This window comes from Marmota flaviventris, chromosome 3 (assembly GCF_047511675.1).
Source record: "Marmota flaviventris isolate mMarFla1 chromosome 3, mMarFla1.hap1, whole genome shotgun sequence".
In the NCBI taxonomy this organism is placed as follows: domain Eukaryota; kingdom Metazoa; phylum Chordata; class Mammalia; order Rodentia; family Sciuridae; genus Marmota; species Marmota flaviventris.
Window position 1 is genome coordinate 47,020,139 of NC_092500.1, and position 14,928 is coordinate 47,035,066.

Here is a 14,928-nt window from a genome sequence, read left to right on the forward strand (position 1 = left end):
AGGCACGTTTCCTTCCTAGTCTTTGCTTCTCTTATCTGGGAGAATTTTTTTTCCCCCCAAGCGAAGCATGAAGAGTTGTTAAGTGGAAAATGGAGGCTGAATTTTACCTGGCGATTCTTACCAGCCTGATCTTCGGGAGCTCGGGTGAGTGGGTCTGCCTCAGTATCCTGAGGCATTTCTCCCAGATCTAACAGAGGAGTCCCAGTGGCCTTTGAAAAGTGGCTGAAGTAAGGCAGAAATGAAACCAGGTCTCCAGGAGAGTGGAGCCAGAGACAGTGAGGAGGGAACTGTGCCCACCCTGCTGAGAATTCTCCCACAAAGAACATAAAAGTCTCCTCAGGTCCTCCAGATGCCCTGGGCAGCTCAGCCCCTCGCAGGGCATCTTGACAGGGGAGAGAACAGCACCCTGAGGAGATGTCTTTACTGTTATGTAACAGGCTGTAGCACCCCCATGCCCTTTTCCAATCAGGTTAAAGTTCTGATTTTTTTTTTCATAATAAAGGAAGAAAATATGAAGGAATATGATTGAAGGGGGTGAGGAGATGTATTTTATCTAGAAGTTGTCATTTGGAAGGGCTGAATATTTTCATGGGAGAAGTGGGCAATTTAAGTAAAAACTCATTAAAAACGCTTCTGAGCCTGAATAGCTTACTTTTTAATGTGAATGTTTAACAAGTGGGTATTTAATTTTCTTACATCAAGAAATGCTGAGGGTTTTTGTTGTTGTTGTTGTTGTTCTTAAACCTGTTAGCATTTAAGGAAAATTTGTAGGCATTATCACAAAATAGTAGCTTCTCTCCAGGAGTAATGGAAACTCAGTTTGTGATAATTGATGCTTTCATTGGTTGCTATCAGCTAGGAGATTGTCCTTGGATGGAAAATATAGTTTTATATTTATCTTTTGGTAAATATGTGCAATTTTTAAAATTTTTATGCAAACTAAGCAATTTGTGTACAAATACTTATTACAATGTGAGTTCAAGGATTGAAAAGGTGATTTATTTTTTTAGAGTGAAAGAGGTGATATGGAGTTAACTGATTTAAAAAGGAACCGAGCTTTATATAACTGTAGCATATTTAACTAATTGGGCTCACATCATGAGACACCACTTTCTTTGGATGTGTCCTTCCTTATCCAAAGAAAAACAGTATTCTCTGGATGGTTTTGTTTCTTTTCCAAGTTTCCTTTCATTTTTGTTATAAGGTATGTGTTTTCTCCCTCACACCATGTGAAAGCTTCAAAAGGGGAGAGGTGGTTGCTAAGTATAACATTTTGACATTTTTGATCATCCGACTTTTAACTTTTAGTTGAATTAATTTATGTATTTATTAGCCTTGGGATTTTAAATCACATGTGCTGACTCTAGGAATATTCACTTGAAATGGTAGAAATAGCAAAATATAAATAAACCTAGTATTTTTACATTGGTGGGTGGGTGGTTTTTTTGATTTTTAAATAGGTCTTATAACTTGCTATACAGCACTTTATAAGCTTTTCATCTTCCAGAGGGGTTTCAGATTGTCCATGTCCAGAAACATCAGTGCCTTTTCGTAAATCAGAGAGTGATCGTGGGAGCCTGCAATGGTACCAGCCAGAACCAGCAGTGGCTGTGGGCTGAGGATGGAAACCTCCTCCATGTTGGATCTGCACTGTGCCTGGGCATCTCCAACTCCTCCGGTGGCCCTTCCCGTGCAGCTGTCCTCACCCCCTGCTCCCAGGCACCCCGATGGACCTGCTACGAGCAGGAAGGGTTCCTGGAGGTCGAAAATACCTCCTTCTTTCTCAAGAAACAAGGCCCCAAAGTAGTGGTCAAGAAAGGCAGGAAATACCTCCATAGCTGGATGAAAATAATCGTCAACAAGGAGGGGAAAGTGGTCAATGAAAGCCTCTGCTTAAAAGAAGGTGAGCAATTCCTTTCAGAATCAATTCTGAAAGTCCTCCTACTCGATATCTTGTTTTAACACCTCCATGGGAGGTCTACATGCTCAATATATTTCCTATGGAAGATTAATAAGCTACTGTGGATTGTGTGATATCCAATAATAGAAAACATCATCCTCATCATTAGCCCCACTGTACTCTATCCCTCGTTCTTCCTTTCTTTCCTTGCTTATTTTACTATTCCAACAAACATTTCTTGAGCCTCTCCTTTGTAAAGACGCTATGATTATGTGCTATTTCATATAGAATTATAGAATAGGCATATACATAGCATATTTGTGTAATGACTATAGTCAATGATTAGGAAATTATTAGGTTTTGCTGACACAGACACTTCTATCCTCTGATAAGAAGGATGACATCATGTGCTTGATAAAACTGGCAAGGAAATAAATTGTGTTTTTGCAAAATTTTTGTGCTAATGTTTTAGGGTAGCTATCTTTTGGAGGTAACATACTTTTTTTGAAACGATAAAAACCCATGTGTGATTTTCACAGGTTTTTCTAATTTGTTGACCAATAATGGACCCAGTTGATGGACACATGTAAAGAAAGACTTGTATGCACATGCACAAACTTCTGGTGCAGTACATAGTTCAATCCTGAGCTAGGAGTTTTTGTTTGTGGAATATTCATGCAGCTTCATTCATTCTCTCTTTAATCATTTTATTGTGAATTCACTCCTGTATTAGAGGTTTGCTTCAGGAATTCACGAAAGATAAAACTAACAGAATCCAAATAAATTTGGCACAAAAGAGCCTTATAAATCACTAGAGAAACTATCTAAAAATGAGGCCTCTCACCAAGGAGATTGAAATTTGTCAAGGATAAGTAAATTATTCCAGATAAATTAGTAAAAGGGCTATGACTAGAACCTGAATTTTTTTTATGAATCCTAATTAGTTATACACGACAGTAGAAAGCTCTTTGATTCATTGTACACAAATGTAGTGGAATTATTCACTTCTCTGGGTGTACATGAAGTAGAGTCACACCATTTGTGCAAAATATATGCTTCATGGATTTGTGCATCATCCTTGTGCAGGGGTCATGCTAATCTTCTCTGTATCGTTCCAATTTTCGTATATGTGCTGCCAAAGTGAGCACTAGAAACTGAATTTCTTGACTCCTTGTCCACTCTACGTTCTCTTATATCAGTGGTTCCAAAATGCTTGACAAGACACATTTGCCTAACTGGTTGCATGACAAACCCCATTGGAAGGAAAGGGAGGATTTATTAAAAATACAAATTACTGGGCTGGGGAGGATTTATTAAAAATACAAATTACTGGGCTGGGGTTGTAGCTCAGTAGAGGGCTTACCTAGAATGTGTGAGGCACTGGGTTCGAATCTCAGCACTGCATATAAATAAATAAATAGACAGATAGATAGATAAGTAAAGGTCCATTGAGAACTGAAAAATTAAAAAATTACAGATTACTAGTATTCCTTTCCATTATTTCTTCCTCTACAACCACCTCCAAGATTCTGTATCAGGAAATCTGAATTTATACAATGTCTTTTAAAAAGATCCCCAGGTAGTGTGGGTCCATAATCCTACTTGAAGATCCCCATCTGTTGTACCCTTAAATCTTTTACCTAGCTGCTCAGTTTTGAGGCTGATGTGTGTTTTTCTACCATGCCAGTCTTTGGACAGTTTCCTATCACTCATTCATTTCATAAATTAAATAAGCATTACAGATGAATGCAGTGGACTCCTCTACAATGGCAGTTGAGAGTTAAGAGTTCCAGTTCCTATATATTTCTAGCTATGCAAAGAAAATAAAAAATATAAAAGTCAATCTGAAAATTTAACCTTATCAAAGAATATATAGCATATAACCCAGATTCATACAATTCCTTTCCTGTTGTTCATTTATCGAAGACTGTCCCAAACAACATAGAAACACTGAAAATGTTCAAGTTGTACTGCTAACACAGGAAGTGAGATTCATCCCCAACTCTTAATCAATCCTTAGCAGAAGGTTCATTATTTGGGAGCTTTAAGGAGATATTGATCTAGTGGAGAGTTATTCAAGACAAAAGAATCCATGGACAAATTCTCTTCTTTGACCCTCATACAAAATATGTCTTCATAAGTGAAGTGCATATAATAAGCATTTGCACTACCCACTGTACACACCATGTCCACAACATGACTAGAAATGTGTGTTGAAAGAATAGATTTATAGAAAAAGAAAAAATTTAAATTTGCATGATAGCAGTATAAAAAATATTATATTTGAATACACATAAGTAGAATATATGCTTTAACACAATTATAAGCTAACAGACACACTTTTCTGCTCTACCTTAAACTTGGCATTGATAGCAGATTAAGAATGGTATTTGGCATAGCACAAAATATTATATTTCCATAGTATGAAAGTTTATCAATTTGCTAGAGAAAACAATGTGAAAGATTAACCAAAACACACTTATATGTTTGCAATGAATATTCCAAATATCTATTTTTTAAGTTGATAACTAAATACTGCAATCTAAGGCAGCATAAATATGCATGTTGTTCATCCATAGGATTTGAATTATTTTATACATTCTTCAACAAAAGAAAGTATACTATAAAGGTAAAAATCTGAACCATATATTTATATTTGTTTCACAAAGAAAACATTCATAGTTTCATTCAAACATCCAAGTAATATTTATCAAACAATTACTATATGCCAGACCTTGTGCTAGTAACTGACAACCTTACACCATTGATTCTCAACCCAAGTTTCATATTAGAATTACAATGATAGGGGCTGGGGCTGGGGCTAAGGGGTAGTGCACTTGCCTAGCATATGTGAGGCACTGGGTTCAATTCTCAACAACATCTATAAATTAAAAAATTAAGGTCTATCAACAACTAAAAAATAAAAATTTAAATAAAAAAAAGAATTACAATGATAGCTTTTAAATAATACTAATGTGTAGTCTCCCTCCTGTAGGCCAATTAAATCAGGCATTGTATTTTTCAAAAGTTTCTTAGGTGATTCCAATGTGCAACTACATTTGAAAATCATTAATTATATCTTACTCCTTAGAGTAATGGGGAGGTCAGATAAATAAATAGGCAATTACAATAAAGTGCAAAAAGAAGAAAGAACCCCTCTTTCCAATGTCTATCCGTGTCACTATGTCACATTAAGCACCCATTCTTCATGATGCCCCCTCCTAACCCCAGCGCTAAGGATTGAACCCTGAGCCTTTGTGTGAGCTGGAAAGTGCTCTGCCACGCCCCAACCCCTAAGCACTTATTCTTTTTTTAAAAAAATTTCAACTATAGGTCAGTGGTAGAATGGTTGCCTAGCTGGCATAAAGCCTTGGGGTTTGATCCCCAGCACACACACACAAAATTATATATACACCAAGGATAATTTACAGTTGCATATGTTTTAAAAGTCTTTTGAGGGTCCACTAAGTTTTATCATAATTCACCTATCTCCATTCTCATAAGTAAGAGTGTGCTACTTTCCTTTTCCTTTACTCAGTCCTCTATAACAAATTAAATTGAACAGACTTCAAAAATAGGTTAAAATTCAATTAAAAAGATACTCTTGTTTTTTTTTTTCAGATGAGCACTTATACTAGAATAGATATTTCAAATAATCTTAACTTACTCTAGTGATTTTCTATTTGTTTTTCTGTGCTGGGATTGGAACCTAGACCTTGTGTATACGAGGCCAGCCTCTACCACAGGGCTACACGAGCTGAGCAGTTTTTTTTTTTTTGCTACAAGAATGTAAAATGGGTTTTGGATTTTTTTATTTTTTTACATAGCTCATATTTCTTTAAAATAGCATATTAATAGAACAAATAAAACAACAGAATAAAATTTAATAGGACCTAATGAATAAGAATTTAATAAAATAGAATATGTGGGTTGTATGGAACCAGGGATACCTGTACGTGACAGAGACCAATTTAAAGAAAAGATGGGATTGAGATATTTACCATTTCCTCTGAAATTCAAGTACTCTTAAGGAATACATTGCATATTTTGGACAAAGAAAGACTGTTCTGGCAGACAGACTCTTAAAAAAACAAAGCAGTATGGTTTAATCAATTTTTATAAAAATCAGAGCCCTAAAATTCTCATTCTGAGTAATAAGAATGATAATAAAAGAATTGTCTCCAAGATGCCAACTAATCTAGCTAAAAATTGAGAAATATCATTCTTCCCATATATTCTTTTTCAACCAGACACCAAATATTCAAATATTTAGAAACATTCATGCTATCAGTTCACAGAAGATAGTCATCAATAATGCAATAAGATCTATTTGATAGCACTGAATTTTCATATAACCACACAGTTGACTTTTTTTTTTTTTTTTTTTTTTTTTGGTTAAGAAGCACTCTTTCTTCCAGAATGAAAATGCACTCTGAGATCTAAATCTCTAACTGTGAACTCTTAAAATATAATATCATAAAGGGAAGACATCCTGCTTAGCTTAACCTTAATAAGTTAAAAAGAACATTATACTGGCCTACATTTTAGGATGTACTTGTACATTAGTGTATTCTAGGAAAGTTCACTTGAAATTTGATTTAAAAAAAATCATTTCCCCATCACCTAGTCTCTTATATAACATAAGAGATACAGGGGGGAAAAAAACTGAAAAAGTAAATTGCAATGCTATAAGCCTATTGAAAACAGAGATCATACACTAAATTTTTATGAAGTAGTCCCCCACCTTATTATTCATGGGTAATATATTCCAAGACCCCCAGTTGATGCCTCAAACTATAGATCATATCAAACCCTATGTATACCACTTTTTTCATACAAATGATAGTTTAATTTATAAACTAGGCACAATGAAAGATTAACAATAATAACTAATAATAAATTAGAAAAATTACAACAATACACTGTACTAAAACTTATGTGAATATGGTCTCTCCCTCTCTCTTAATACCTTATTGTACTTTCATTGCTTCACTTAAAGAAAGCACTTTACAGCTTCTCTTTGGTATACCCAAATTCTGTTCATACTATTGTTGCAGCTCAGGGCCATTATTTGGTAAAATAAGGGTTACTTGAACACAAGCACTGCGATACCACAACCATTTATCTAATAACCAAGATGGCTACTATATTACTAATGGGCAGGTAGCATATACAATGTGGATATCCTAGATAAATAAACAATTCAAGTCCTGGGTGGGATGAAGTGGTAAACCTTGAAATTTCATCACACTACTCATAATGGTGCACAATTTAAAACTTACAAATTAGGACTTTCCCATTTAATATTTTCAGACTGTAGTAACTTGAGGAAAGTGAAACCATTAATAATGGATGACTTTAAAGCTAGTCTTGTCATTCATGCTCAACAAATCCTGATTCAACGAAGGAATGTTTCAACTTCTGGAAAGTGTTGAGTGGGGGAAACAATAAAGAAATAATAAAGGTTTAAGGAGGAATGCTACATTGAAATCATGACTATTGCCTTTGTCTTCTATCCAATCCACATAGGAGTTTTAAACTCACAGAGCCATCAAAACTTACAGTTGTATCTATTCCAGCAAGGAGTAGAATGGCCTCATAAGATTATATATTAAATATATTTTATATATTATAAAACTCTGAAGTTTTATAGATCTACCTTATGAGGAAAACAAGTCATCATTTGACCTCCATATCTATATGGGAAACGGGGAGATTTACTTTAAGAAACTTACTAGTTTGCAAGTAAACCTAAGCAAATAATCTTTAGCATGGGAAACTAAAACATTCTAAACTTAAAACTGTCTTCAACAACACCAGCACAAATTCTGTAGCAGTTAGAGTATATGGATGTAGTTCTAGAACTTCCAGGTAAAGGGTGCAAAATTCTACGCACGGTTTATATACATTTTCCAAGAGATGTCAAGTATCCTTACATTTTTAAAAAGCTGGATGGATTTCTGAAATTGTTATTTTCACTCAAATGCTTCATATTGTACAAAGAGGAATATTGAATATAAAATGTCAGTCAACCAAACAACATTAATTTAGTACTCAGTACACATTCACTCATTTCTCGTGTTTATCCAAAATCAGTCAAATTTTCAACTGTCCTTGAATGACTGAGCTGAAGAAATCACTAAAAAGGATTTTGCTGATGCAGTAAGCCATATTGTTGGAAGGCTCCATATAACTAACTGCTGGTTAAAATAATTGTTCAATTGTAGTATTTTAGGTGAAAGGATAAAATGCATAAGCATTATAAAAGATAAGCAGTCATGTACACTTTGGGAGAAAAGGTTTTGGAAGAAATTATTTGTGTTAGTGCCTGGCAGAAATGTTTGTGAATAGAGAGTTTGTGGGGAATAACAAAAAAAGACAGGAAGTGACTTGTGTATATACATTTGGGCCAAGTTGGCTGTTGCAAACATTTAAGGGTTTGTTTTCTCTTTGCATCATCAACATGGGCCTTGTAATGACCATTATTTTCATATAATCTTTGAAAATAATATCATCTATGGTTATTTATATGACCATTGAAAAATAGTTGACACATTATCAGAATTCCCCAACCATTTTCAGCCTGAGACCTATTAATGTGGATTCTGGGCTTTGGGGGTGATTTTTGTTTGTTTGTTTTGTTTGATTTTTTGGCTCTGTGAGCACTTTCCACCATTTAAAAAAATATAAAGTAGTTTAATAGATTTTCATAATCTATTAAATGCATTTTTCCTGATGCATGAAAAAAAATAAAACATTTTTCTTTCACTCTGAAGTTTCATCCTCCAGATGATTTACTCACTTTTAAATGCATATTAAATTTGGTATCTTCCTACAGAATAATAAGTACCAATATAGTTAAAATTTTCTATCTCCAAAATGAATTTAATTCAAGTTATTCTGTTTTCAACATGCTTTAAAGTTATTTGTATCATTTAAAGAAGAGAAGCTAACAAATCATGTATCATTTTTATTGTCATTCTATCAGAAAGTTTCATTTTTATTATAATTATTTCTGAAACACAGCACTTAATTAAACAAATACATACTTCTCTCTCTCTCTCTCTCTCTCTCTCTCTCTCTATATATATATATATATATATATATATATATATATATATATATACATATACATATACATACACATACACACACATACACTGCTCTTTTTAAAAATGTGTTCAAGCTAGGTGTGGTGGCTCACATCTGTAATTCCAGCAATTTGGGAGGCTGAGACAGGAGAATCACAAGTTCAAGACCAGCCTCAGCAACTTAGTGAGAACCTATCTCAAAATAAAAAAAAATTAAAAATACTGAGGATGTGACTCAGGGGTAAAATACCCCTAGGTTAAATCTCCAGTACCAAAAAATAAAACATATATATAAAAATAAAATAAAAATGTGTTAGAAAGATGCAGCTGTTGCAAATCATTTCATAGGTGATATTATTTGCAATTTACGTGCTAAAACTTTTTAGATTGGAAGCAGGATGGTCCACTTTGCCTTGAATTGTGTTCTAATTTTGTTATTTATGTGAAAACAATGTAGTAGCAGTGGTACAATAAAGCTTTAAAAATAGCTTTAACATATTGTTCCATTGTGTAAGGACTTTTCTTTGTATTTGTCAAAACTGCTCTTTTTTGAACAGTGAGACATATATACGCTTTTAAAGAACATCAGAAGAATTTATAGACACTAAAGTATCCAAAGATCTACTATCTTTAGTATAAAGTCATACATCTATTTCAAGGAAGAATTCAGAAGATAGAAAAATAAACTTGTTTTGATAGCTATGTATATTCCTATAACAGATTTTCTTTCCTTTCATCTATTTTATACAATTATTCAATACCCAGATAAGAAGTCTTAAGAATTCCACTATGACTAAAGCCATACACTTAGAATCACCCAAGAAACTTGTTAGAAAGGCAGGTTTTGGGTCCCACATCAAATCTACTGAATCACAATTTCTAGAGGGGGTTCCAAGGCAAACAGGTACCAGAGGTGAGTCTGATTCCTACCAACATTTGCAAAGAGTGGCTTTAAAATTCACAAAGTAAGTTAAGGCCAAGATTTATTTCTGGGGGCTTTTTAAATAGCATAAGTAAGTTAAAAACACAGACACAAAATGAAGAGGTACTGGACCTGAATATTTTGTAGTTTCTTTCTCTGGAAAAAAATAAAAGGAGGGGTAGTCTAAAATGGAAAATGGACATGTTTGGTTTGAGGTGTTTTAAAAATATATGGAGAAGGTTAATTAAAGACAATTACAGGAGACTGAATTTTTCCCCATAAGATAGCCAAAAGCTACACACAGTGGTAAGATAAGCTGTGTTATTTGTAGAAACTGTGAGACTGTTTTGATCATTTATCTAATTTTGAGAGAGTCCAGTTTCACCCACTGAATTAATTATGTAAGTTAGTTAAAAACAAAGTTCTTAGGACAAAAACTTACCAACTACTCCTTAGTGAAGAAGAGTAAGCATAGGTTGCCATATGAAGGAATGTAATTGCAGGCTTGGTATTTGGAACCATTTCTTTTTTGTCCTAACCCCATAATTAAAATTTTTTTAAGGACCTAAGAGCTAAAATTGTCATAGGTAGTAGTCATCTCAGAGAATTAGCATTGGCCAAAGCTCAAATCACCAAAATGCTGATCTTCATATACATAAAGCTTTATATCCCCACAATAGGTAAAGGTCTATTTAAGGGAACATTCAAGCACCTAACTCAGTTAACTGCAAAATTAAGATTGCTTCTTGGAGTTTGTTGTAAAGGAACCTCACTAATAATATGGTTGAGTATGTCATGTAGAAAACACCTCAAGGATCAATCTGTCAGTCTATATCCAGAGCAACTGATCCAGGCACAAAGACAGTGATAGTTGTACATGATTTAGAAGAAAAAAGACAGAAACTAAAATGAACATCTAGAAGTCTTTCATAGCCTAGACCTAGTAGATATGCAACTACAGTTAATATACCTGAATTATATATGCAATGCCCAGTTACATCTGAGTTTCAGATAAGTGATCATTTTTAGTATATTTGAAATATACAATATGTCATGTAATCTTTGTAGTATTGTCTATTTGGAATACACTAAACACACTGAGTTATACTAAAGAATTATTGATTGCTTATCTGAAACTCTAATTTAACTGTGTGTCACTTATTTTTATTAGCTAAATCTGTCAACCCTCTGTACAAGGCACTTTGCTCAACCCTCTGCATTTCAAAGGAAGCATGCTTAATAGCTATGATTATTTTATTATCTTTTAGGAGAATTGCTTGTGTGTGTGTGTGTGTGTGTGTGTATAAATGTATTTATTCTTTTATATATATACTGGAGATTGAACCTTTTAGGGGGCCTTAAGTACTAAACTGTATCCCCACACTTTTTTTTTTGAGAGAGAGAGGATCTCAAAATAAGTTTCTTAGGGTCTTACTAAGTTGCTAAGGCTAGCCTTGAACTTGTAATCCTTCTGCCACAGCCTTCCAATTGGCTGGGATCACAGGTGAGCCTCACCATGCTGGCTATTTATATCTTATTAAATTGTTAAAAGCAGCTTTGCTGTGAGAATCCTCTCTTTGTAGTCATCCTCCTATTTACATACCTTATCATATGAAATAGATTAGTCCATTGAAACTGGGATGAAAAGAAATGAGGCTTAAAGGTGATCAATAAGAGAACAGAACATTAATTAATGTTAAATGTTAAAGTGATAATTAATTATTTCTTTAGGAGACCTTCACCTAGCACATAGTAGTTGCTTTATAAATATGAATGAACCAATAAAGGAATAGTAAAAACTAGAATCTTTTATCTGCCAGTCTTTAAGCCAAAACTATTCAGTTATGGTTATCATAATTTGATAATATTTTGTGGGTTCTTATATTCCTGAAAACTCACCATTGATGGGATCAAAGGAAACATCTAAACATATCACCTTAGCCCATAATTTATAGAATTTTCCAGGGATTCATATTGTAGGATTGTGTTCTAAAGTCTTGCCATACAAAGGGCATCCAAAGACTAACATCATCAGCATCACCTTAGAGATTGTTAGAAATGCCGATATTGCATGTTAGCCTATCCCCAAAAGATGGAGAGCCCATTTTTAAATCATGGCTAGGTGAAACTAATTCAGAAAATAATATATATTTTTTAATGTGGGAGGTTTAGCCTTGCAAAGCAAAGCTGTAAATTAACCCTATCAGCTCATATATTTTAAATCAATTTGCCATGCTTCCAGAAGGTAGATAGCTTAGAAAATACAACAGTTCCATGATGTGGGACTCACTCTATTAGAATTAAAAACAGTTTGCAACAATAGGTACCAAGTAATAGATAGTAATAAGAAGTTCTGGTGTGCTGTTTATTGTTCAGTAGGGTGACCAGAAATAACAATAATGTACAGTACATTTCAGAAAACTGGATTCTACATGGTTTCACCATAAAAAAAGATAAATGTTTGAGGAGCTAGATATGTTTAACCTGATTTAAACATTACACAGCGTTCGAAGGTATTAAAACATCTCTATTATGTGCAATTTTTATATTTGTATGTATCAGTTAAAAAGTAAATTAAATGCTGAATGTGTTGGTGCATGCCTGTAATCCCAGCAACTTGGGAGGCTGAGGCAGGGGAATTGCAAGCTTGAGGCCAGCTTAGCAAGATCCTGAGCAATTTAGCAAGATCCTGTCTCAAACAAATAAAAAAGGACTAGGAATGTAGTTCAGTGGCAAAGCACCCCTGGGTTCAATCTTCAGTACCAAAAAAAGAAATTAATTTATTAATTAAAAACAAAAAATTACATTTAAAAATGTTTGTACTAAAAAGAAAGAAATGTTATTACTCCCCCAAGGAATCCTCAAACTTCACAATGAAGTTAGGCAGATCATTAACAGTGTTCTCAACCTGGTATCTTGTTGAACATTTCCTTTGAAAAGTTGATGAAAATTATGACATTCATCCATAGAAGAAAGGATACACATGTCATATAATCAGAATTTTGCATTGAGTTTTGGAGATTAGTGGACCCCCCAAAAAACCAACCCAGCGATCCTATAGAGATGTTCATGGTAAATTTATTCTGTCTTCTACATGGACCTGGCATTTTTCCCCCCATAGCACAGTTTTCACAACTCTCCCTTCATCATAAAACTTATGGAAGGTGACAGGTGATTGCTGGGACACTGTCATCCACCCAAAGGATCTTTGTTTTTTTTTTTTCCATACAACTCAACTTATCTACATGCCCATTACTGAAGGTGTCTTCTTTTTCTAAGTAAAATTGTTTTTATGTGAAGAATCTATAAATATTTATAGATATGAGAATAATTTTTGTAACTGTCCTTTCTTTACCTCAGCTGGCCTGGGAGCAGAAGTTTCAGTAAGGAGCACTAGAAACATGGCTCCTCCCCAGATCCCCACTACTTTTAATACAGTTCCATATAGCCCGGAGAACCTTATTAGGAACACCACAGAGGCCTTTATCATCAATACTACAGAAAACCACAGCCACAACAGCAGCAAGAAACCTTACCCCAATCTGCATGCAACTGGAATTGCAGATACATCGTGGATACCATCAACTACTTGGCCCTTCTCCAGCACCACTAAAGAGGTAAAAGGTGGGGGTTGAGGTGTGGTTGTGAACAGTCTCAGAATGCCCATGGCCTGAAAAGACTCGCTTTGCTAAAGATGCCACTACTGCAGGGGCAGACCAGGTGCTCTGTGTCTTAACTGCAAATGATACACCAATGCATTTTGCATAATGAGAAAAATCTTTGATATTGAATTGAAATTTCTATATCTTTTTGAGGTGAAGATTATTAGGCCACCATGACATAACTGTCCTACTATAGGTTGGCTACATTTTTTAAACGAAATCAGGGTTCGTGGTCTTCCACATGACTTGAAACCAGGAAATAGGAGTTGAAATCAGTAGCTGGCAGGTGACCTGCACACACGTCATCATCATTTCTGCTGTAAGGGAGAAAAAGGGTCACAAAGCAAAAGCAGATTCAGAAATCACTTTCATGGATTTGGGAACACAAAGATAAGCAACAGTCTCACGCCATTTCCACATCTACACTTTACAGCATCGCCTACTTATGGTCTCTTAGCATGTAAGGTGACAGAGGAGTGAAGTGACTGGGAGTAGTGATGGCAGCACTCATCAATTTGGTTTTGGTTTCCTCTCAGGGTTTGGGGCCACCATTTAGGCAGTGTAATTTTAAAAGATCAGTAAAGATCAGGTATTGGAGCCATGGGTGTAGCTCAGTAGTAGAGCACATGCTTAGCATGTGTGTGGACCCGTGTTCTATTCCTAGCTCTGGAAAAAAAAAAAAAAAAAAAGTTCAGGTTTCACTTGGCAGTGTTCAGCTGTTTCCTAGTAAGCAACTCAAATAATTCAAACAATTAAATTAAATTAAATTAAAAAGCCCAACACTATTCAAATGGCATAACATTTACTTAGTGCTCTGGTTTCTTTTGCATTGGGTAGAATCTAATAATACATGTGATTCCCAGTTAGTGAGCACATACTTCGTTATTGATCACGGAACAACTATAGCCAGTACCTTGAACAACTCATGGGATTTTGTTTTTATTTATTTATTTTATTACCATAAATCTTCCCTGTGAACTAGTTCTCTTTGTCACTGAAGAGAAGTTAGGAAAGCCCCATTTAACTTTTTGGAAACTCTTTACATCAGCTTTGCAACCCAGCATTCAATCTTTATCCATTAACAAAAATATCCACTTCAGGAATCCAAACTCTAATTTTGACTTAAAGATTAGCCTCTACTCCATCATTTTACCCAGTTTGGACTTAAAGTAAGGAAAGGGTAACATGTCCAGAGTCTCTCACTTTCCACCTAGACTTTTACCTACCTATCCTAGTTCGGTAATTATGGGTTCAGATCTGTCTAGGCTTGGAAAGTGGGAAAGGAAGACAGGAAATGGGAGCAGGAGAGCTATGACTTAAGGCTACCATCATGAACTGGCACTGAGCTCTCCC

At 34.8% G+C, this 14,928-nt stretch overlaps 1 protein-coding gene and 1 non-coding gene across 2 annotated transcripts in view; one reads left to right on the top strand and one right to left on the bottom strand.

Moving 5' to 3' along the window:
- Positions 1-39: 39 nt before the first annotated feature.
- Ptprb (protein tyrosine phosphatase receptor type B) overlaps positions 40-14,928 on the top strand; it is a 116,865-nt gene continuing 101,976 nt past the window's right edge. Inside the window, exons 1-3 of the mRNA XM_027928340.2 lie at positions 40-144; positions 1,508-1,903; positions 13,274-13,530. Coding sequence (XP_027784141.1) covers positions 90-144; positions 1,508-1,903; positions 13,274-13,530 — 708 coding nt within the window. The 5' untranslated portion in view covers positions 40-89. The remainder of the gene's footprint in view (positions 145-1,507; positions 1,904-13,273; positions 13,531-14,928) is intronic.
- On the bottom strand, positions 2,946-3,048 carry LOC114088706 (U6 spliceosomal RNA). The gene has a single exon (XR_003582033.1). It is a non-coding gene; the product is annotated as a U6 spliceosomal RNA (small nuclear RNA).